The sequence below is a fragment of the Quercus lobata genome, chromosome 3 (assembly GCF_001633185.2).
Source record: "Quercus lobata isolate SW786 chromosome 3, ValleyOak3.0 Primary Assembly, whole genome shotgun sequence".
NCBI classification, from domain to species: Eukaryota; Viridiplantae; Streptophyta; class Magnoliopsida; order Fagales; family Fagaceae; genus Quercus; species Quercus lobata.
Genome location: NC_044906.1, coordinates 48711462 through 48732927, shown reverse-complemented (window position 1 = coordinate 48732927; position 21466 = coordinate 48711462). Strand labels below are relative to the sequence as shown.

Here is a 21466-nt window from a genome sequence, read left to right as displayed (position 1 = left end):
GCTGTTAGAGTAGATTTTTGGGGTATTGATGCTCTAAAAGTGGCTTTAAAGAAGCCATTGGAGATACTCAACTATCTATATTTGCTGAAGTTCATTAGGAATAAAGTCATATGCATATTTTAGTATTAGATACTTTTACTATTATTGATTTTATTCAAATGATTTTATAGAGAAATCAGAAAAATCTCTTCCTTTCCTTGGTTTTTTAGCCAGATGAGTTAAACTTAAACGAAGGAAGGTCTATCAAATAAGGCCCAAGAGGAACACCCTTGCTAAATAAACGGCAACAATTTTGTTAGTTGGCCGGATTCGGAACAATATGTAATAATAGCATCTCGAGTTTCTGAAACTCGAGATCTAATTAGAACTCGAGCTTCAGAAACTCGAGTTCGTTGTTTCCATTCTTCCTTACGTGGACAAAAATTCCACGTGGAGCCACGGGAAATCGAGTCTATAAGACTCGATTTCTGGCAACCACCAACACAAAAATCAGAAGCACTTTCAAATGGCACATTTGAAAGTGACAGAACCCTTTCAACCTCACAACCTCACTCACTCAAACTCAGAATTTTTTTTCTAAATAACAATAAATATTAAAAAATTTAGTTAATTGTCACGTTTCAAAACAATGTTGAAAACTAGCATCTCGAGTGTCTAAAACTCGAGTTCCAAGATAAAATTCGAGTTTTTAAGTCTCGATTTATAAGTGGATTAGTTTAAAGTGGGAAAAAATCAAGCTGAAAATCGAGTTTTAAAGACTCGATTTCCATAAATTGAATAAAAACGCCGCTTTAGGTCTATAAAACGTCACTATTAGGTTTAAAAACGCCGCTATAGGACTCCTTAAACCTGTACTTATAAAAATTTTTTTTGTAGAAAAACGCTGTTATAGGGCTTTAAAACGTCACTGTAAGACTTAAAAACGCCACTATAGGTTAAATTTTTTTTTTTTTTTGCATAAAACTCGAGTTTTAAAGACTCGAGATCTATGTGACATCTTCACACTCACAAAGCGAGTCTTTTAGACTCAAGTTCTAATATGGATCTCGAGTTTCTAAAACTCGATATGCTACTTTTCTTTATTGTTTTAAACATTGCCTAACTAACTGTATACAATTATTTTGCACTGCTATTTTGCACGTTACCTCCTCAAACTCACTCTAAAACTCCGCCCTCTCTCACTCTCAAACTCACTCTCAAGCCGTTCGTAGCCTGCCGTTCGTCTGCCGTTCGTAGCCCACCGTTCGTCTGCCGTTCGTAGCCCGCCGTTCGTGCTCTCTCTTTTCAGGTTCTGGGTTCTCTTCTTCTTATTTTTCTTTATGCGATTTTTTGATCTGTGTGATGGGTATTGTAAATTTGAGTTGTTTTCTGTTTTGGGTTCTTGAAATTTTGGGTTTTTGTAGCTCAGTGTTAGTTGTAGCACATCTCATGAAAGAAATAGAGATTCACTGCACCTAATAATCTTTTCTCACTTTCTCCTCTAATTTCTTCTTCTGTTTCTTTTTCTACCATTTGTATCTGATTTGGGTTTTCGTTTTTGGTTATGCAGAAAGGTTGTGAGGCTGTCTATTGCGCCGGTTTTGACTGTGATTTCACAGAAGCAAAAGGGGGCTTTGAGAGAAGCTTACAAGAAGAAGAAGTACCTGCCACTCGATCTGCGTCCCAAGAAGACAAGGGCCATTCAGAGAAAGCTTACCAAGCGCCAGGTATGTCTATCTGCAAGCTTGATTCATATATGCATTTTTTTATGCTTGTTTCTTTTTACTTTATTGGGTATGCTATTTCCAATTTTGGTTCAGCTATTGTGATAGTTTTTAAAGTTTTTTGTGTGTTTGTTTATCTTATTAAATATGGGGTAATTGAAAAATGTTTAATTGGAAATGCTAAAAAGTTTTGGAACATTATGGGTGAGTTATTGTAGGACTAATGTTGTATAGGTTTTTTCACCTTTTAGTTGCTCATAGCTTGTTGAGAGAATAAGAAGGGTTAACATTTTGGGAATTGGAATGAAAAATTTTATGTTTAGCTTAGCTGAAATCATCACCCTTAGATGGAGCAGGCCCATACATCAAAAAGAGTTGCTTACTAATAAGAAAAATGTTTTCCATTTTGACCAATGGGTTGTCTGGAATTCCTATAGTTTTTTACTGACTCTGTGCATTTGGTAATTCGTTGAGCAGGATATATGTGAATTAGGGACCATTTTTGCTCCTGCTTGTATCGGTCATTATTGGTATTTGTTGGTCGGTTTAAATGAATGAGAAAAAGTCATTATTAGATGGTATCTGAGCATATGAAAGTTCCAACACACCATTTTAGGATATAACGATCAAATCACTTAATGTGCTCATTGACCATGAGATTTCCATAGTGCAAAGTGGGTTCTTGTTAGCTTTGATTATTACTGTTGTGTTGTTGGTTTGCTTAGATTATAAGTTGTGTGATGGCTCTGCGTTGTGTACTTGTATAGTCTTGTCCGAAGGTACTCTCTCTTTCTTCTGAGTGCTTTCTCGTTTTTGCTTCTTAGACTCCTCTCTCTCTCTCTCCAATTTTAGATTTATGAATTTCATGATTTGACCTAGGGTTTGGATCTTTTTGGGTTTTTTTTTATTTTTTATTTTTTATTTTTTTTTTATTAATTGTGTTTTTTAAAAAATGATTGAATTTGATGTAATTGGTTTTGCATCATGTTTGAATTTGTTGGTTTGTTCTACAAGATGATTTAGTGGTTTTGCATGATTTGCTATAGCTATTGTCTAAGTTTAGGTTTTGGGTTTCTGGGTTCTTTTCTCTCGGCCAAATTGTTGAACATATTAGAACATAATAAACTAACCAAAAGTAAAAGTAAGTTCACAAACTCAAATTCTTGAGAAATTACATGAGGTTACCCTCTGTTGGGGCGAATTGTAAGTGGTTCACATACCCTCTGTTTAAGCCTTACAGTGACATTTTAAAGCCCTATAGTGGCGTTTTCTTGCAAATTTTTTTTTATAAGTATCAGGTTTAGGGAGCCCTATAGTGGCGTTTTTAAGTCCTATAGTGACGTTTTAAAACCCTATAGCGGCGTTTTTCTGCAATTTATGGAAATCGAGTCTTTAAAACTCGATTTTTACGTCAATTTTTTCTCACTTTAAACCCATCCTCTTATAAATCGAGACTTAAAAACTCGACTTTTATCTTGGAACTCGAGTGGAGGAACACTCGAGATGCTAGTTTTCAACATTGTTTTGAAACGTGACAACTAACTAAATTTTTTAATATTTATTGTTATTTAGAAAAAAAATTCTGTTCTTATCTAGTTTGTATGCACTTGTAATGTTTAACTGTCATTTGAATCTTCTATATATATATATATAATTTTGAAGGTAATGGAATGAAAATATATGAAATCTTATCAAACATTGGCACAGAGAAATTGGGGTTTTCATAACCTTTTTAATTGTCTATACTCTTTGCAGTATGGAGCCTCAGATCGATGAGGAGCTAGAGATCTTGCACCCCGGTCCACTTCAGCGTTCAGTGTTGACGCGACAACCATATCATCGATCAGAGGCCATTTGGAATGGCGAGGTGAAATTTCTAGTTCTAACAACCGCTTTAATTTTTACGTTGACTTTGACTTTTAGTTAGCAAGTTATTTCAAAGTTGTATTTCTAGTTCTAACAACCGCTAAAATTTTTATTGAATTTGTAGGACCCGAGCCCACTTGTATGCCGTGGTCGCACTAAGGAGATGGCAAACGTTCAGATGGAAGATAATCAGGTGATTGACATTATCAAATTGCTAAGGTTGGAAGGATTGTTTAGAGCCCCTTCCAAAGAGATCGATCATTGCCTAATATCGGCCCTAGTTAAGCGATGGCGGCCGGAGACTCATACGTTTCATCTTCCACATGGTGAGATGTCAATCACCCTACAAGATGTGGAGGTGATTTTCGGACTTCCTATAGACGGTGAGGTCTTGGTTGGGCCGACTGCTGTGGAGGATGGGACTTGGAGGCAAGTGTGCGGGGAGTTGCTTGGATTTACTCCGCCGGATGACAATAAAACTTTGGTGGGCCAAAGAATTCTCATCAGCCGACTTGTTGAGGCCGTTGCAGCACCACTGCCTCAGGACGCAACAGAGATTCAGATACACCAGTATGCCCGGTGCTATATTTTAGCGCTAGTAGGGGATAAACTTTTCATGGACAAGTCAGGAGATAGGGTGCATATGATGTTCTTGGAGTTCATGCGCAACCTTCGTGATCCGCGGCAGTATAGTTGGGGTAGTGGTTGCTTGGCTTGGTTGTACAGGGACTTGTGTCGGGCAAGTGAGAAAGGCGCATCGCAGATTGGTGGGGCGTACACTTTGGTCCAGTATTGGGCATGGGCAAGGTTGCCATTCTTGTGCCCGAGGATAGAGTCCCCACCTGGATGTGATTATGGCCCATGGCCATATGCTCCACTTGCATTTAAGTAAGTGTTTTCCTAATATTTAGTGTGTTATGCAATGTACTCTTCTTAATAACTAAATTGTATTATCATTCTTATGTTATTTGCTCGTAATTGTAGGTGGGTGAGGGTGCCAAGCTCGAAGAGTAGGCCATCCGGCACGGCCTTGGTCCGCTATCGCGAGAAATTAGTGACAATGCAGCCAGACTAGGTAATAATATTCAAAAATTCGGTTTGGTTATAATAATTTCCCTTAAGAATATGATTGCTTCATCCTTTAACATATCTTTTGTTAAAATTTTTGTTTTTCCCTTTATCTATGTATTCTCCCTTGTTTCACCTTTTAAGATGCTATGATAATTATTTTTTGTTTCTATTGTAGATTGTGTGGCAGCCATACGAGGCAGACTTCGGCCATCTTCCTGAGTTCTGTGTTGCAGGGAGGGATACGTGGACAGCCAGGGTGCCGCTTGTGTGTTTTTGCATAGTAGAGAGACACTACCCGGACCGTGTCCTTCGACAGTTTGGGTTGGCGTAGCAGCAGCCTGACGATGTTGTCTACGATGATAGACTGCATAAAATTGACTTACGTGGGAAGGTGGAAAAGAATTGGAGGGAGGAGCATGGACCGTATATCATTTCATGGGAAATGTGACGACAACAACTTTGTCATGCACCTCCTCAGATTGGTGAGATGTCCCGCGATCATGCCTATTACGTCTGGTACCGTCCGGTCACTCGAAAGTATGTCGACCGCAACAGCGCTAAATTAGATATAATGGTAATGTGTTCTAATTAGATTTTATTGCCTATTTCGTTTTACTTGAGTACATGTATGAATGTAGAATCAGTTTCTATGAATTATAAAAACATATCTGATTAAAAAGTTTCTGTTACATATAGTATTCTAATAAAACTGTTAGTTTCTAGTTGAGTATTTGAGTAGATTAGTAAGTACTATATTATCCATTCATTAATTTATACATAACTGTCTCAAATATGATTGTACTGGTTCTTTCTCCGTTTCAGATTCAAAGCCATTTAGCGCTGTTGGAGATGCTTCCTGAAGGCAACGAAGCTCACAACCATGTTCGGCGTGTCCTAAATAATGTGGCTGGCCTTGGTCGTGATCCTGTAGCAAATGAGGAGGTAGACAATGGGCATGAGACTGAACTAACAGCTACTGAAATCCCAAGCACAAGCGCAGCACTCGTAAGTACATGGACCCGTGCTCAGCGTGCTATTGCAAGCCCAAGCACAAGCGCAGCTAGGGGCCTTGGTCAGCCTGCTACAGCAAGCCCAAGCACAAGTGCAACCAGGGGCCGTGGTCGGCTTGCTACAGCAAGCCCAGGTACAAGTGCAACCAGGGGCCGTGGTATGCCTGCTACAGCAAGCCCAAGTACAAGTGCAGCCAGGGGCCGTGGACGGCGTGCAACAACCCCTTGGGTTGTAACTAGTCCTGAGATGCCTGCACCCATCCCGCACTCATCTCCTCAGCCTAAGGTCCCTCCACACATCCCAGATGCATCTCCTCAGCCCGAGGTCCGTTCACCCAGCCCACCTTCGCAGCCCGATTTTGATCTCAGTATTGATGACAATGTGACCCCTCCTATACTCCCCGAGACACCCTCTTACCCACCTACCAGCTCTACTGCACCCACTCTTGGCCTCTACTTAGAGCATCATTACCCACCTACCGCATCCTCATCTGACCCTCTGGGACCTTCGATTGGGATTGACACTGTACAGCCACATATTGATGTACCAAACGAGCATCCCTCTCATCAGCCCTCACCTCAACGAGGTAGATCACAGCGCACTAGAAGAGCACCCACTTGTGGGACAGGTGGACACAAAATAAGACACCGAGGTAGCTCTATGGTATGATAACATTAATTAGAATTCAAATGCACATATTTTGATTATCACTTTATTCTAATGATAACATTAATTAGAATCTTGATTGCATGCATCTAATGGAATTTGCAGCATGATGATGAGCCTAAGGATGATGCCCTGCAGCGTCCTTCCCCGCCCAAACATTACACAAGGGTTAAAAAACGCAAAATTGGCGAACCTTGAGTAAGTGCTAAAGTCATAATATTTTAGCATTTTTCTTCTTCTTCTTCTTCTTCTGTTATTCTTCTCATAGTTTTTTAATTTTTTTTCTCAGAATTGTTTATTATCAATTTATCACTAGAGAGTAGAGAGCTTGGGTTGTGTTGTGTTGGAGCAGAATTTGAAAGAGTGGGTGAGCTAAATGATGCAGAGGTTTAAGGCAGCCTTGTTGCAGAGGCGCAACAATCTTCACATTCACAGTCTTTGTTTCCTCAACCAATACCACACAAGGAATCTCTGTTCTCTTCCGGTCACAGGTGTCACAGTGTTTTCCATCTAGTTCTAAATCTCATTCTGCCCTATCTTTCAAGTTGATTGTTTTTTATTTTTATCTTCCCCATTAATAATGCAAACAAAGCCCGAAATTTGATATTTGAAGTGCATTTATAGGGTTTATGATGCTTGTTTGCACATGGGCATTATAGTTTCTGGTAGAAGCCAAGCTATCTGGGGAGTTTCAGGTTGTGCTTTATGTGATAAACGCCAAATCTTCTACTCACAAGATGCGTAGCTCACCGGTTGTGCATTCTGTCTTAACCCAGTAAGGATGTAGCATTTTTTGTTCTTTGTTTTAAATATGGAGCTCTAGCCTATTGCCCTTCTAATGGCTTTCTACTTCTTTCTGATTGCACTTTTCCAGAAGTGATTCTTTCTCTAAGCCATCACACTCTGGCAGGAATTCTTGCGACTCAGAAATACAGTTGGATACAGTGGATGAACTTCAGAGTGATAAATCATCCTTTAAGGTAAGCTTTGGTGGGGTTTGTCTTCTTACAGATTTTTATCTCTTGAATTTGTTCTTCAATTTTACAACTTCAAAATTAGGCTGTGGTTTTTGAAGGAAGTTTTTACCATATATGTTGCCTACTAGCATAGATTGCTGAATGGGATTGTGAACAAGGTTTTATCCTTTTACTTCTTGCCGAACCGTACCTTCAACAAATTGGCATGTATGCTTAATGGAACGGGCAAAAAGATTTTAATTTTTCTCTTCCCTTTAGGTTGTAAATCCATTTCAACTCTTTCTCCGTGATCTGAAAGATTGGACTGGTTCTGCAGCAGAATACTAGCTAGTAGCATCAGCAGCCATCTGTTACCTCATCTTCATATGATTGTTTCTCAAAATCAAATTGTATTGTAAGTGAAAATGGTGTTTTTTCTTTTAATCTTTTAGGAGTGCAATCTTGGAGATGAGACTGGAAATTTTGGATTGTGCACTGAAAGCAATACTTATTCTTCCAGGTTCCAGCTTGAACAGGATGTAAGCTTCCTTTCCCTTTTTGTTGATGCGCCATTATGAAACTGTGCAATTGTGCTTTACTGTGTAATTTGCATGTGAATGGGGTAGTGCAGTAAGCTTCTATAAGCAAGACACCCTATATTGATTTTGCAGTGGCATTCATGTTTGGGCCTTTAATAGTAAAGTGGTTGTGCTTTTTGCAGTGAGTTTACTATCATAAACTCATTGTACTTTTCTTATCAATTTTGTGTTTTTATTACCTTCCCCCCTACCAAACCCCAAAAAAAAAAAAAAAAAAAATAGTAAAGTGATTGTGGTAGGATCATATTGGTGATAGACATGGTAGGGGTTTCAAGATTATTATAATATAGTGTAGAATATATTTGTCTTTGTCTTTAATAATGCAGATTTACATTTTTATAACCTAGCTTATGAAGGCACTATGTAATAAAGGAAGTATTATGTTGGAACCATTTATATTAGATATCTTTCACATAATAACTTATCCAGACACCTTTAACAGTAGTTTTGATGCCTTCCTGTGTATTATAGTTATCTCTTATAAATAAAGATTTTTTTACTTATAAAAAAAGTTGTAATATTTTACCAGCATTGCTGCTAGCAGTCATCTTTATGTTCAGATCTCTTTGATAGTCTCGCAGACCTTAGTAGCTTTACCTTAGTAGCTTACCCTATCCTAATGTATGGGCCTTTTGGATAGGTAAACAGATTGCAACAGCAGTTGCAAGAAGAGATGGAATTGCATGCTGTTCTGGAAAAGGCTATTGAGAAAAATGCTATGAAATTGTCAAGTCCATCACATCTCCCTCACCAGGTTTGTTTATCTATATATATGTGTGTGTGTGTATATATTTTGCATTTTGTAATATGCGTATGCAATTTGCATCAGCGATTTCGGTGAAGCCATCCTAAAATTCAAGTTTTTGAAGAATTCACCTTGTCTAAGCAAATTTTGAGTGCCAGCTGCTTCAGATGCATGTTACATTTACCTTGTATACGTCTGCTATTGTTGTTTATTGTGTTTAATTTATGTTTTTATCAGAAGAAAAAGGGGATGTAGGTGCGTGGAATAACTTGTCATCATGGTTTAAATTCCCAGACTCCCCCTTCTTTAATGAAGATACAGTTGTTGAAGCCTTTTGGTCTTGTCATTAATATTGCTTGTCTTATCTTTTTACTGATAAACTTGGGCATGCTCAGTGTAAGTATCTGTTATATCTTTAGTTAAACTCTGTTGTTGCTCAAACTCTAGGCCAGTTTGATTGTTGTGCAAATTATTATCAATTTTTTTTTATAATAATTGGTCCACTCCATAGAATGCCTTTTGTAGCAGAACAGAGTCCTGGGGACTGCAGAAATTTCTAAGAGGCGTTTGTAAAAAAAATAAACAATTAACAGCTTGATAAAACTTTGGAGGAATTTACCTATACCATACATTTTCACTTTTTACATTCCAATGGACATCATAAACTGAGAATCAGATTTAAGTGCATCATTCTGTCCCTCGTTTCTTTCAAGTTGTACCAGGCTGAAACATTGAATCATGGGTTACGTGATTAACTAATCTTGCATATATTGTTGCACTAGCTTATAAGCTTGCCTTTTGCTTTTTAACTTTTATGTACAGTTTTTTAAAACGTTACTTTTTCTTACTTTTTCAAAGTACATGTATACTTTAGTATACTTTTAACAAAAAAAATTCAACAAAAAGCTAAATAAGTTGTTCCCAAACGAATAGACGTGTGTTTGGGTCTAGATTATAAGCTAGCTTTTTGCTTTTTAGATTTATGTACGGCTTTTTAAAATTTCACTTTTTCTTACTTTTTCGATGTACAAGTATATTTTAGCATACTTTCAACAAAAAGCTAAATAAGCTGTTCTCAAACAAACATACATACATCATTCTCTAATGGCTCAATTACCAGTTTTTCATTCTTGTACTTTAGTAGGGATTTAATACTGTGATGTCCTTTTTTCATATTAATACAGGCTCAAGAGCTCCTGTCTAATATTGCATTATTGGAGGTCACAGTTTCAAAACTCGAACAAGACATGGAGTCTTTGCATTTCCAACTTAGCCAAGAAAGAAATGAACGGAGGCTTGCAGAATATCGATTGAGGCATTCATCTTTTCCATCAATACCTCGTTGCTCCTCTGATATTCTTAATAAATTGGTATGCTCTTTGCTTTTATTCCCAACTAAATAGTAATTCCTTCCTGCATGTATCAACTTTCTTTTTTTTAAAAAAAAAATAAAGATTTAGACGACTTCAATCTTAGCCTTTTTTTAAAAATAAAAAATTCCTATTTGTTTCCTCCTACAAGATTTAGACAGTGGGTGGCATCTTGTCTAGCTGGTAAAGCCTGGTACCAATTTCCAGGATTAAATCTTGCTCACAACAGGCATAGGTGTTTAAGGAAGGGGGAAGGCTGCCCTCCTATTCTATAGCCCAGTGATACAACCAAAAAGAAATATAAATTGTCAGATAATATCCATGCACTGGCATGAAGAAACTGGGCCTTGGCCTAATTCTAAAAGCTACGCATGTTTTAATTTGGAAACAGATTCTAGAATTAAATATATTATTCATTTTCAGCCTCTCAGTTTTGTCTACACAAATATTGGATGATTATTTATTTAAAATAGATGAAAATTGTCAAAGCCATTAGAATCAAGAAATAATCTCAAAGGTCAAATCATTTTGCAGTTGAAAAGGGCTAGAAAGAAGCCTAAACTAGCATGTGTTGAAGCTGTGAAGAAGGATTTGATAAATCTAGAAGTGAGAAGAGTTTGGCCTTAGCTAGGGTAAAGTGGATTAGAAAGATAGTTGTAGCTGACCTCAATAATTTGGAAAAGGATTTATGTAGCCATCCTTAACTAGCTGTGTGAATAAGGATTTGATAACTCACATGGTTGTCTCCTATATGTCAAATTGAACACATATGGTCATCCTGTATGTGTTCAATTTTGTGCAATGTAATCAACTCATTCTTTCATTACCCAGATTTCACCATCTTTGAGGTGTTCAAAGCATTCCATTTCTATAGTGGGTGATGCCCGCGAAGATAACTCCAGCCAGGAGCTGCAAGGCCATTGGAATCTACTGACAAATATGCAGAGTCAATGATAGAGGTACCTGTCTAGAGTTCCTCTTACAGATAGCATTAACTTCTTTATAACTTGATGCCTTTGGTGAAATCCATGAGAATTATGTTTGTCCCAAACGCATATGTATTACATATTCCTTGTCGGAACTTGGTCCTTGTAATTTTTTCAATAAAAATATGGAAATATTGATTACAACTTTCAATTTGATAATCAATGATAGTAGGAACTTAACATGTGATACTTTGCATCAGAATGGAGTAGACGCTGTTGTACTTTACCACAACAAGAAAATGTCTATGAAAATAGATTCCAAATCTGTTCAAGCTGTAGAGTTCAGGAAGCTTCCTAAAGGGATGCCAACAAAGGGCCTTTGGGATCATCCTAATCAATTATCGGAAGAGATGATGACATGTATGAAAAATATATTCATTTCTTTGGCGGATTCTGCTATACCATCCAAATCATCTGTGTCAGAGAGCCACTGCTCACCTCTATCACCACGTGGGCATCTTTCCAATTTATCTTGGTGGTCATCATCTGAGAGGTCAATGATTTCATCATGGGTGCAGAGCCCACAAGTTGATGTAAAGAGTAACTCTGAAGTGTTGGCTTCAGAGAATGCATGTGATCCCTATAGGGTGCGTGGAAAACTAAGTTGGGCAGACGTTGGAAACTATGGATTAGCAACTGAAGTTTCTTGGATGTCAGTTGGGAAGAAGCAGTTAGAATATGCTGCAGGGGCACTGAGAAGGTTCAGGTAAAATTTCATTCAATCCTTGTGTTTTGGATTTTTCTTTTAGTCTCTTGGGTAGGGTAGACTATTCTTATATGAAGATTCAAAATACCAAGAAATTGCTATTATAAAAATTTAGAGAAACATTAAAAGTACTAATTTAGAATATGTATTGGAATTTGTGTTCACTATGTGGCTGTTTTACTTTTTGATCTACTTCTGATCTTATTTTCATGTACCTTCTTGTCATCTTTATGTTTGCATTGACTTCTGCATTGTTGGTATACCCACCACTTACATGCCTTCTTCCCCTTCACACATTCCAATTATGTGTTTCATCAGTTCAATCTTCTTTTCATGGTGAGAGAATGTGTATTAATATAGAAGGCATACCCAATGTGCTGCTGAAGCTGTTACCATCGAAAGTGGATCTTTACTTTAAAATGCCCCAGGTCCTGCATTTAATTCTTTCTGTGTCTTCTGATGTTGTGCAGGTTGAATAAATGTAATTAATTTGAATACTTAGATAAGCTTGAAGTCTTGCTTTTGAATGCTTGAATTTTTCTTTCGACCTAGAGTTGATCACTGCTGTTTTGTTTAATTGTTTTGAGAACAGAACGCTTGTTGAGCAACTGGCCAAAGTGAACCCCATCCATTTGAGCTGCGATGAGAAGCTTGCTTTCTGGATCAACTTATATAATGCTCTGATCATGCATGTGGGTTGCTTTATTCTATTACATTTACATGTGAATTATAAAAAATGATACACAAGGCACTGTAAAGCTATTTTAATAAAATGTGAAGTTTCATATACAAAGTTAAAATGCTGTTCTCTAAAAGCAATCTTTGGACAGGCTTATTTGGCATATGGAGTCCCAAGGAGTGATTTGAAGCTCTTCTCTTTGATGCAAAAGGTGTGAGTCTGACTTAAATACTCTCTTTTTCTGTTTATCTACATGCTTAAACTTTACTTCCCCTGATATTATCAATTGATTTCATTAAAATGACAATCATTGGCTTGCTGAGAGTCTGAGACCTAGCATTAACATGTCAGGTGCTTAGGCTCCATTTGGGAGGAGGGAATGGAATGGAATAAAAGGAATATTTTTAGAATATTCTTCTCTCCTCTTGTTTGAGAGTTTTAACGGAGGGAATGGAATGTCCATTCCCTCGTTTGGGAGTTTAAGTGGGAGGAAATTGAATGGTTAGGAGGGAATGCTCATTCCTCCCTTTTCCCTCAAAACCTCAAATTTTTGTTCCCCTCAAAATTAGGAGGAATGGGAGGGAATGAATTTAGGTTTAATGAAATTTTTGTTAAAATCCCTAAAATACCCCTTTAATATCAACCTTTTTTTTTCTCATTCAGCCGTAAGGAAAATAAAGCTATAATTCTTGCACAAAATTGTCCGTCCTCTACAAAGTGAAGCTGCTGCCGCTGGTCTTTTTTTTTTTTTTTTTTTTTTTTTTTTTGTCTGTTGCAATTTTCAGATATTGCTCAAACCAAGTATGTCTATCTTTTTCTTTTTCTTTTCGGTTGTTTGCTAGTCTTTTTTTTTTTATGAACTATTTGCTAGTGATTCATGAGAGTGATATATAGTGTTTTTGTACACCTAAAAACCAAAACAAACTGCATTCTGTACAACTAAAAACCTTGAAAGTGAAAAGAAACGAAAACTGCTGTTACTTGTACAGCTAAAAAAAAAAATTGTATTTAGAAATTTGAAAGTGAGAATTGCTGGAAAACTGTTGTAGAACTGCTGTGAATTTGAAATTGAGAACCGCTAGAGAACTCAAATTTGCTTTTTACTCTGTTTCCTCTTTGATTCTTCTGTTATTTATGAAGCAAGTGGTGTGTTACGTACACTTGCAGTTTTAAGTCAACCATCCAATTAGTTAATAGCTCCAAGGCTTCACCACATGTATGGTTAAGAGGAAATGTCTACAAAAGCTAGTGTACAAGTTTAGACAAAAGACAGGTGTGTGGTTAAGAAAAAAGCAAGAGTAAAAAAAAATTTAAATGAGAAGAAACTAGAAAGTAATGCACTGTTGTAGAAAATCATACACTGAGTTAGTATAGAAATTTATTTTTTTACTATTAATGCTGAACATGAAAATGATTCAGCCTAGGACCGAGTAACATGACTTTGCCCAAATTCAAATCAAGGCATTTCATTGAATATATTCTTAGCCAAAAATAATTCAAACAAATTTATTGCCCACTACTTATTCATGAAATCACAACAGAATTCTTGCAATGCAAATAACAAAACCAATATCAAACCAAGATAGTTCCCTTTTCTATCCATCAATTTATGTTATAATTTATCAACGTCAATTCCCTTTCTGTCTAAACAAAATATATATATAATATATTTTATGCATTTGTTTACAACTTATTAAGATGTTAAAGCTAGTGTACAAGGACAGGTGTGTGGTTAAGAAAAAAACAAGAGTAAAAAAAAATTTAAATGAGAAGAAAATAAAATGAAAAGTATTTTAATTAAAATAATAGTAGTTTAGAACTTTAATAAGTTGGAGTAGTTATTTTTAATATAAATTTTTTTATGCCTGAGGCCTACATATTTTTGATGGAAAATCCAACATATAAAGAGATGTTCTTTGGTTGCCCAGATCATGAGCGCAAATGTGTCTTATTGACACTGATGTCTAGGCCTAAAAATTAAAAAAGTGTGGGATTTTTTGGCCAACCTTAGTTTTGGAATGGATTATGTTATTTTGTTTTGTTTTGGCATGACTCATTACCGAAGTTTTTTTTTTAAAGATATTTGTTTGCATTGTTAGACAATATTTATTTTGTTGAGAATAAATATATGATGCGTGAATTGCTTTACAACATAAAAATATACATAACTTGTTTTTTAGCTACAATAATTTTTTTTTTTCCTTAATGAAATTGGGAGATGGAGATGTATTAAATTATCAAATCCATTGTAAAGCATACCAGCCAAAAAAGATCCAATCCAAAACTAGCAGCCCCTAAAAAAAATTTGCAAATTGAAATAAAGAAATTGTACTATTGTTAATTTTTCATGCCATTATCTTCAGCTGTTAAATTATTGATTAGCGTGATACAATCTATTCACCTTGACAAAACAATATTGTAATTCAATAATCTAACACAGACCCAATTGTGGCTAACTAGTTTCACATCATCCACTAAATACTAAGCATTTCAAAGCAATTATAAGTTCTCATTGATTATTTTTTATGTTCTTTAAAATGAGGGGTATAATAGTAATGTTATTATAAAATGATTCCATTCCATTCCTTCCAATGTCACTCCCAAACGGTGTTACTTACTTTCCATTCCATTCCATTCCTTTATTTTATAACATCCAAACAAGATTTTTAAATCACATTCCATTCCATTCCTTTTCCTACTAAATCCATTCCATTCCTTTAATGATCATTCCATTCCATTCCTTTATAAACTCCCAAACGGACCCTTAGTGTTTCCAGCAGAGACATCAAGGGTTCAAATCTCCCCTTCCCCATCTATGTAATTAAAAAAAAAAAAAAAATGGATAAGCAAGAGTAAGATAGCGTATTGGTAAATATAGCTTTATTAAATCAAAAATTAGAAATGAGGTGACAATATTAGTATTAAATGACCCATAGATACATTGATCTCAGAATTTGTTTCTTTACACTACCTTCGATTGATCTTTCCATAAGAATTAAGAGTTTGAAAATATTCCCAGTGTTTATGGTATAAGAGTGGGATCAATAAAGTATGGAGGTGCATCCAGAATGTGAAGTTGATGGTCAGTTATTGATAAAGCTAAAGAAAACTTCATACTCAGCAAGGATGAAAGTGAATATCGATGTTCAGGTCAATAAATCTAACTTTTTAATTGAATTAGTACAGTTTTTCCCATTTCATTTTGACAAGTGCTTGACATTCTTGTTGATGCTATAGCTATCCTGCTTATCATACCTTAGGTTCTGTATGATAATTTCCATATGCTGATTTAACATTTGCATATTGTATAAGAGTGCACTTGAGTTGTTATGCTATATTAATAAGTACACTTAGTTGCTGAATATCTGTAACTTTTGTGTGACATTGGATAATACTTAATGTAATTTTGAGAAAATGAGGGTAGCCATGTGCCTAGCTGAAGGCGATAGGTGCATGATTGTTTGCTCTAGTAAGCCAGTCAACTGACTTGGGCCTTCATAGCAATAATTCAAAATTATTTGCTTTCTCCTAGACGTGGTGCTTGGTACGTTATTGGTTTGAGGATTGAACTAACCAGTGCAGCATTGTGCTGTTGGTTCCCCCATGAGTTTAAGCTTATACATTCTGATTATTCATAATTTTCATCTGCAGGATATGGAAATCAAGGTGTTGTCCATTATTAAATACAAATACACCGCTTTTAATCTTGGTCATGAGGAGAACACGCCAGCAGGTTCAGTACACAGGGAAGGTTGGAGATGCCAGATATCCGTAAGTTATTTGAACTTATATTAAGTGTTCAATTTCAATGTGTTACTGGCTATACCTTCAACATAGCTGATATATTTGTTGAATGATATATGCTTGAGTTATTGTGCCAAACAATCTCCTTTTGATATTTATGCCTGGTTAGACTGAAATAGGCTGCTGGGAAGTTAATGGTATCATCAACATTCTTTCTAAATATATCCTGGTCCATTTCATTTGGCATTAAACATTCTTCTCCCTTTAAAGCAAAGTTAATATTTTAGTGGTGGCTTTGGTGCACAAGGTTTGCGTGTGCAATGTGTAGTGCTTGATGTAAATAGCTAGTTATGTCTCAAGATAAAAACTGACAATTTAAAAAAAATCAGATTAATGCTTGATATAAACAGCTAGTTATGAGTCAAGGTAAAAATTTCTGAATATGAATCTGTTTTCATGCAGAGGGACTCATATGTCAAAGGTACTCTGGATTTGGAAGTAGCATTATTTAGGTTCGGTTAGCTTCTCTGTCGTGGGTTTTGAAAGAGCAGGAGCTTTTGGTCAAAGACTTTGGCTTGGTTGATAATTAATGTGTGTAAAGGCGAAATGTTTCAGAAGTGTTCCAAGCTACGGGAAATTTGTATTTGTCACATGAGTAGTGTCATGGTTATGCTGTCAGCAGCAATGCAAGTGGTGAAACTCTAGTTGTTGCACCATTCTGTTAATGAATGCATCGGTGTATGGAACTAAGCTTTCAAATACACTTCATATTTACCCTGGAAAATTACTAACCCAGTTATGTGATGATCACTAATTCTTTAATTTATTTACCAATTTTTATGCGAATCTGGGTGAGCTTTATTTACAGCATGGAAGATGATTGTTGGCTTTATATTTGCTTCCTGACTCCTGTGCTTCACATGCTACTTGAAGAGATAGTGATCAAGGGTAAATTGGAAGATATATATATATATATATATATATATATATATTGCTCGAGTTGTTAGACCATTACTATATAAGTCCAATTTCAACATCAAACGTGGGTTTCCTGAAATTATGAAAGAAGGAAAAACTAATAATTTGGTTTTGATGGTGAATGAGATAGTATGTATCCTTTCATTCCTTTGCACATGGACATTCTTATGGGTTATGTGTGGAGAGTATTGCAGGACATAATCATCCGAACTCATCTATAGAGTGAAAGATTATTTTCTTATACATAGGCAGATAAAAAAAATAAAAAGTTTGGCCAGGTCATTTCAATTACGCAAACTTAGAAATGCTCACTTTATTTTTATTATGCAAATACCAAAACACAAAAAATTCTTTAATGTGTTTTCAATTGATAATTGTTTCTCAACCTCTTTCTTTCTCCTGCACTCTCACGCTCTCCCTCTTCTTCCTCATCACACTAACCACATTGCTCTCCCCAACCCTCGTTGTCACTTACTTTCACCCCAGCCCTGCCACTATCAAAGCATTGATCTGACAAACCATAAGTGGCTTCTATGTTGGCATTCACAACGGCTGCATCTCTTGGGGTGATGAAATGCTCGAAAACCCTCTCAACTTCAGCGGTGTGGCTAGGTCACTAGCCACACCCCTGATGCCCCCAACCACTTTCAAGAATGTTGCACTTTTCTCCAAGAAGTCGCGATTGCCACCCAAAAGATTTTTTAATAATACATGTTAAGATATTTGCTCTAATTAATATATCATTGACATACTTAGTTGATTTGAATCCACAATTTCACCCTTTATGTTAAAAAAAGAACAAAAAATGCCATTTCAAGTAGGGTTCATTAACAAAGTTTGTAATGACTTAGGAGTTATAAAACATTCATTTGATGCAAAATCTAAGAAAATTATAAAAAAGTGAAATTCGCGGCAAATAAAAAAATTACAAAATTCTTTGTAAGATTAACTTAGTGGTAAAAAGTTTTTGTGACTCATCATACTTGTAAGGTCGAGAGTTATAAATTCGACTAGTGACAAGCCTCATTGTTGTGCGGATGACCCAATACTATGATGAGTTGAGTTTAAGTAGGTTCGGTGCAATAAACACACTTGCGATTCCTTTTTTGGACCAATGAAATATTTTTTTTATAAATTACAAGAGTTGGGAAATGAAATTTAATATCTTGTTTTTGCCCGGAATACAAGCTTGTTTCTTTGCCCGACCCGAGAACCCGGAACCAAGCCACCTTCAAATAGAAACGTTATAGCAGATGAGGCGAGCTAGGGTTTTTGCTAGGGTTTAAAACTCGAGTTCCTACTGGGGAAATTTTTTTCCCCCAAATGCTCTGTGTAGGCCGATAATATAGGCCTAAACAGAGCATTTGGGGGAAAAAAAAATTTCCCAGTAGGAACCCAAGTCTTTTCCTAGTGGGAAATTTTTTTCCCCCCCAAATGCTTTGTTTACGCTGAGAGCCTACAAAAACAGAGTATTTGGGGGAGAAAAAAAATTTCCCAATAGGAACTTGAGTGTACTGGGGAAATTTTTTTTTTTACCCCAAATACTCTGTTTAGGCCGAGAGCCTACAAAAACAGAGGAATTGGGGGAAAAAAAATTTCCCAGCTGGAACTCGAGTCTTAAAGACTCGAGTTCCAACTGGGAAATTTTTTCCCCACAAATGCTCTGTTTAGGCCGAGAGCCTACAAAAACAGAGCATTTGGGGGAAAAAAAATTTCCCCAGTGGAACTTGAGTCTTTGAAACTCGAGTTCCTTTGGGGAAATTTTTTTCAGCCAAATACTCTGTTTAGGCCGAGAGCCTACAAAAACAGAGGAATTGGGGAAAAAAAAATTTCCCAGTCGAACTCGAGTCTTTAAGACTCGAGTTCGACTGGGAAATTTTTTTTTCCCCAATTCCTCTGTTTTTGTAGGCTCTCGGCCTAAACAGAGTATTTGTGGGAAAAAAATTTCCCAGCTGGAACTCGAGTCTTTAAGACTCGAGTTCCTGTTGGGAAATTTTTTTTCCCCAAATCCTCTGTTTTTGTAGGCTCTCAGCCTAAACAGAGTATTTTGGGGAAAAAGTTTCCCCAATGGAACTCAACTTTCAGAGACTCAAGTTTCACTGGGGAAATTTTTTTTTCACTCCCTTGGACATACAAAACTGCTGATAGGTAAAGCAGAAACGGGGAAATTGCTGAGAATGTGATCTATAAATAGTCATTGAGAGGCAGAGAAGCCGAGAATGTAAATGCACTTAAATTACATCAAAACGTGCTCTCAATAGGCACCAAACTATAGAAAATTTTACAGTCTCTGCATAAACAGGGTTTTATAATGGAAATGCACCTACATCGCAGCAAAAGGGCATTCTTAATATCAACATTCTAAACATGCCCAACCACGCTTAATTTGCAGTTCTAACCATACTACTTAAATCACAATCTTCATAAAGGTACATTGGATTAAGAATTACAAGTATATTCAACAAAAACCAAAAAGTTCACATAGCCAATACAACATAGTCACTTTTCCTAAGATCGTCGGTCCGCATGACAAAAACGTCATCCATGGAAGCATGCCTGAAAAACATAGAGTAATCACGTTAGGAGACAATATAGTAAACAATAGGTAAACATGGAATGAACAACAATTATTTAACCGATGCATAACTTTTTGCCATCTACCTACCTAGTCTGGAACATGACCACTGGTGGAAGCGCCACGGGACTGCGGACATTTTCTGCGGTTATGCCCAGAAACATGACACAGTCCACATGTCTGCTTGGGTTGACTCTCTATCAAATCTGCATCCTCCCTCCGCCATCCCGGTTCTCGATCCTTATTCCTCACCCCATTCATCTCATTCCTTATTCTCGACTTCACTGGTCGACCTTTAGCCCGCAACAATGCTGGATTAGGCAACCACTTTGGCCCCATGGGATCCCGCCACAACGACTGCGACTTTGGAATCACAAATGCATGCTCATAAGTGTTAAGGGCATTGTTCAAACCATAACATGGGTGAATATATGTGGTCGAATCAATATGTAAATAGTCACATACTCTAATTGCATGTGAACAGGGGATCCCTATGTTTTGCCATTTCCCACAACTGCATGTTTTTTCCTGTAACCGAACTTCATAACTGTGGTTTCCCCCTCCTGCGCTACATGTGTTGAGTTGGGTAACTACTTGAAATATCAGCTCTTCATTGCTAAATGGCTTGAGATAATGTTTCTCAGATTTACTCTTATTTCCATCCCACGTGGAGAAGGCATATTTACTCCATTTCTTACCCTCTGAGAACTCAAAATGGTATTCTTTGCCCCGGTCATGGAAATATTGAACAAGTTTGTTCCAAGTGAACTCAACTAATGCGGCAATAGGAAGACCTCGTGCACCTTTCAGTACACCATTGAAACACTCTGATATATTGGTTGTCATTGCCCCAAAACGTCTCCCACCATCATGTGATTGGCTCCACATATCCACAGACTCGCCCATTAGGTATGTGTATGGAAGATAATCTTGATTCTTTTCCTTGCCATCCTTCCCCGTCACCTTCTTCTTATTCCTAATGGCCTCAATTTCCACCTGCTTAATGGACTCCATTATGGCATCAAATTTCACCACCTGAGTAGCATATCCCGCTTTCAACGCCGTTGACTTTAGAGTTGAGTTTTGAAAATGGTTGTTGAAGTTGCTAACAACATGTCGAAGGCAATATCTGTGAAATACTGGTGTACTTCCATTTTCCCTTCTAGGCCAGTTTGCAATGGCGTTTTTGATACCGAGATTTCGGTCAGAAATTATGCAAATCCCTTCCTTAGGTATCACGTGGCCAATCGTATCTCGGAGGCACTGTAAAAACCACCTCCAACTGGACCCTGACTCACAATCCACAACAGCAAATGTGAGAGGGAATACTTTGTTGTTAGCGTCAGTTGCCATTGTGACCAACAACTTTCCCTGATATTTACCATACAAATGGGTCCCATCAATACTAATAACCGGCTTGCAGTATTTGAATCGTGATATGCATGGACCGAAAGACCAAAACACATAATGCAACAATACGGCGTCATCTTCATCGGTGGATGTGATACGATATAACACTTGGGTAGTCGGGTCCTGATCAATATATGCCATTAGCAATTTTTGCAACCTTTGGTAAGACTCTTCCTAATTTCTAAACATCTTCGCAATCGCCTTTTGTTTTGCATCCCATACCTTGTAGTAAGAAGGCTTCTGCCCACTATATTTCGTCTCTATCATAGATCTGAGATGCTTAATTAGGGTAGTGTGATCCTCACATAACTTCTTATAGATGTCTGATGCAATAAAATTACAACTCATCATTCTACCATCATTTCACACCCCAGTCGATATGCACGTGTGAGGACCCACAT

At 36.9% G+C, this 21466-nt stretch overlaps 2 protein-coding genes across 2 annotated transcripts; one reads left to right on the top strand and one right to left on the bottom strand.

The window, feature by feature from the left end:
* Positions 1–1149: 1149 nt before the first annotated feature.
* LOC115980991 lies at positions 1150–16948 on the top strand. Its single transcript, XM_031103180.1, has 20 exons — positions 1150–1288; positions 1550–1706; positions 3459–3570; positions 3694–4457; positions 4554–4644; positions 4816–5214; positions 5463–6314; positions 6423–6515; positions 6607–6808; positions 6942–7092; positions 7192–7297; positions 7726–7812; positions 8513–8626; positions 9802–9987; positions 10819–10938; positions 11174–11679; positions 12272–12371; positions 12510–12569; positions 16010–16129; positions 16565–16948. Exons 10-20 carry the CDS (start codon positions 7055–7057, stop codon positions 16622–16624), a joined length of 1497 nt encoding a protein of 498 aa, XP_030959040.1. The 5' UTR covers positions 1150–1288; positions 1550–1706; positions 3459–3570; positions 3694–4457; positions 4554–4644; positions 4816–5214; positions 5463–6314; positions 6423–6515; positions 6607–6808; positions 6942–7054; the 3' UTR covers positions 16625–16948.
* A 2797-nt stretch (positions 16949–19745) lies between these two features.
* LOC115980990 lies at positions 19746–21206 on the bottom strand. The gene has a single exon (XM_031103179.1). It carries the CDS (start codon positions 21204–21206, stop codon positions 19746–19748), a length of 1461 nt encoding a protein of 486 aa, XP_030959039.1.
* Between the last annotated feature and the right edge of the window lie 260 nt (positions 21207–21466).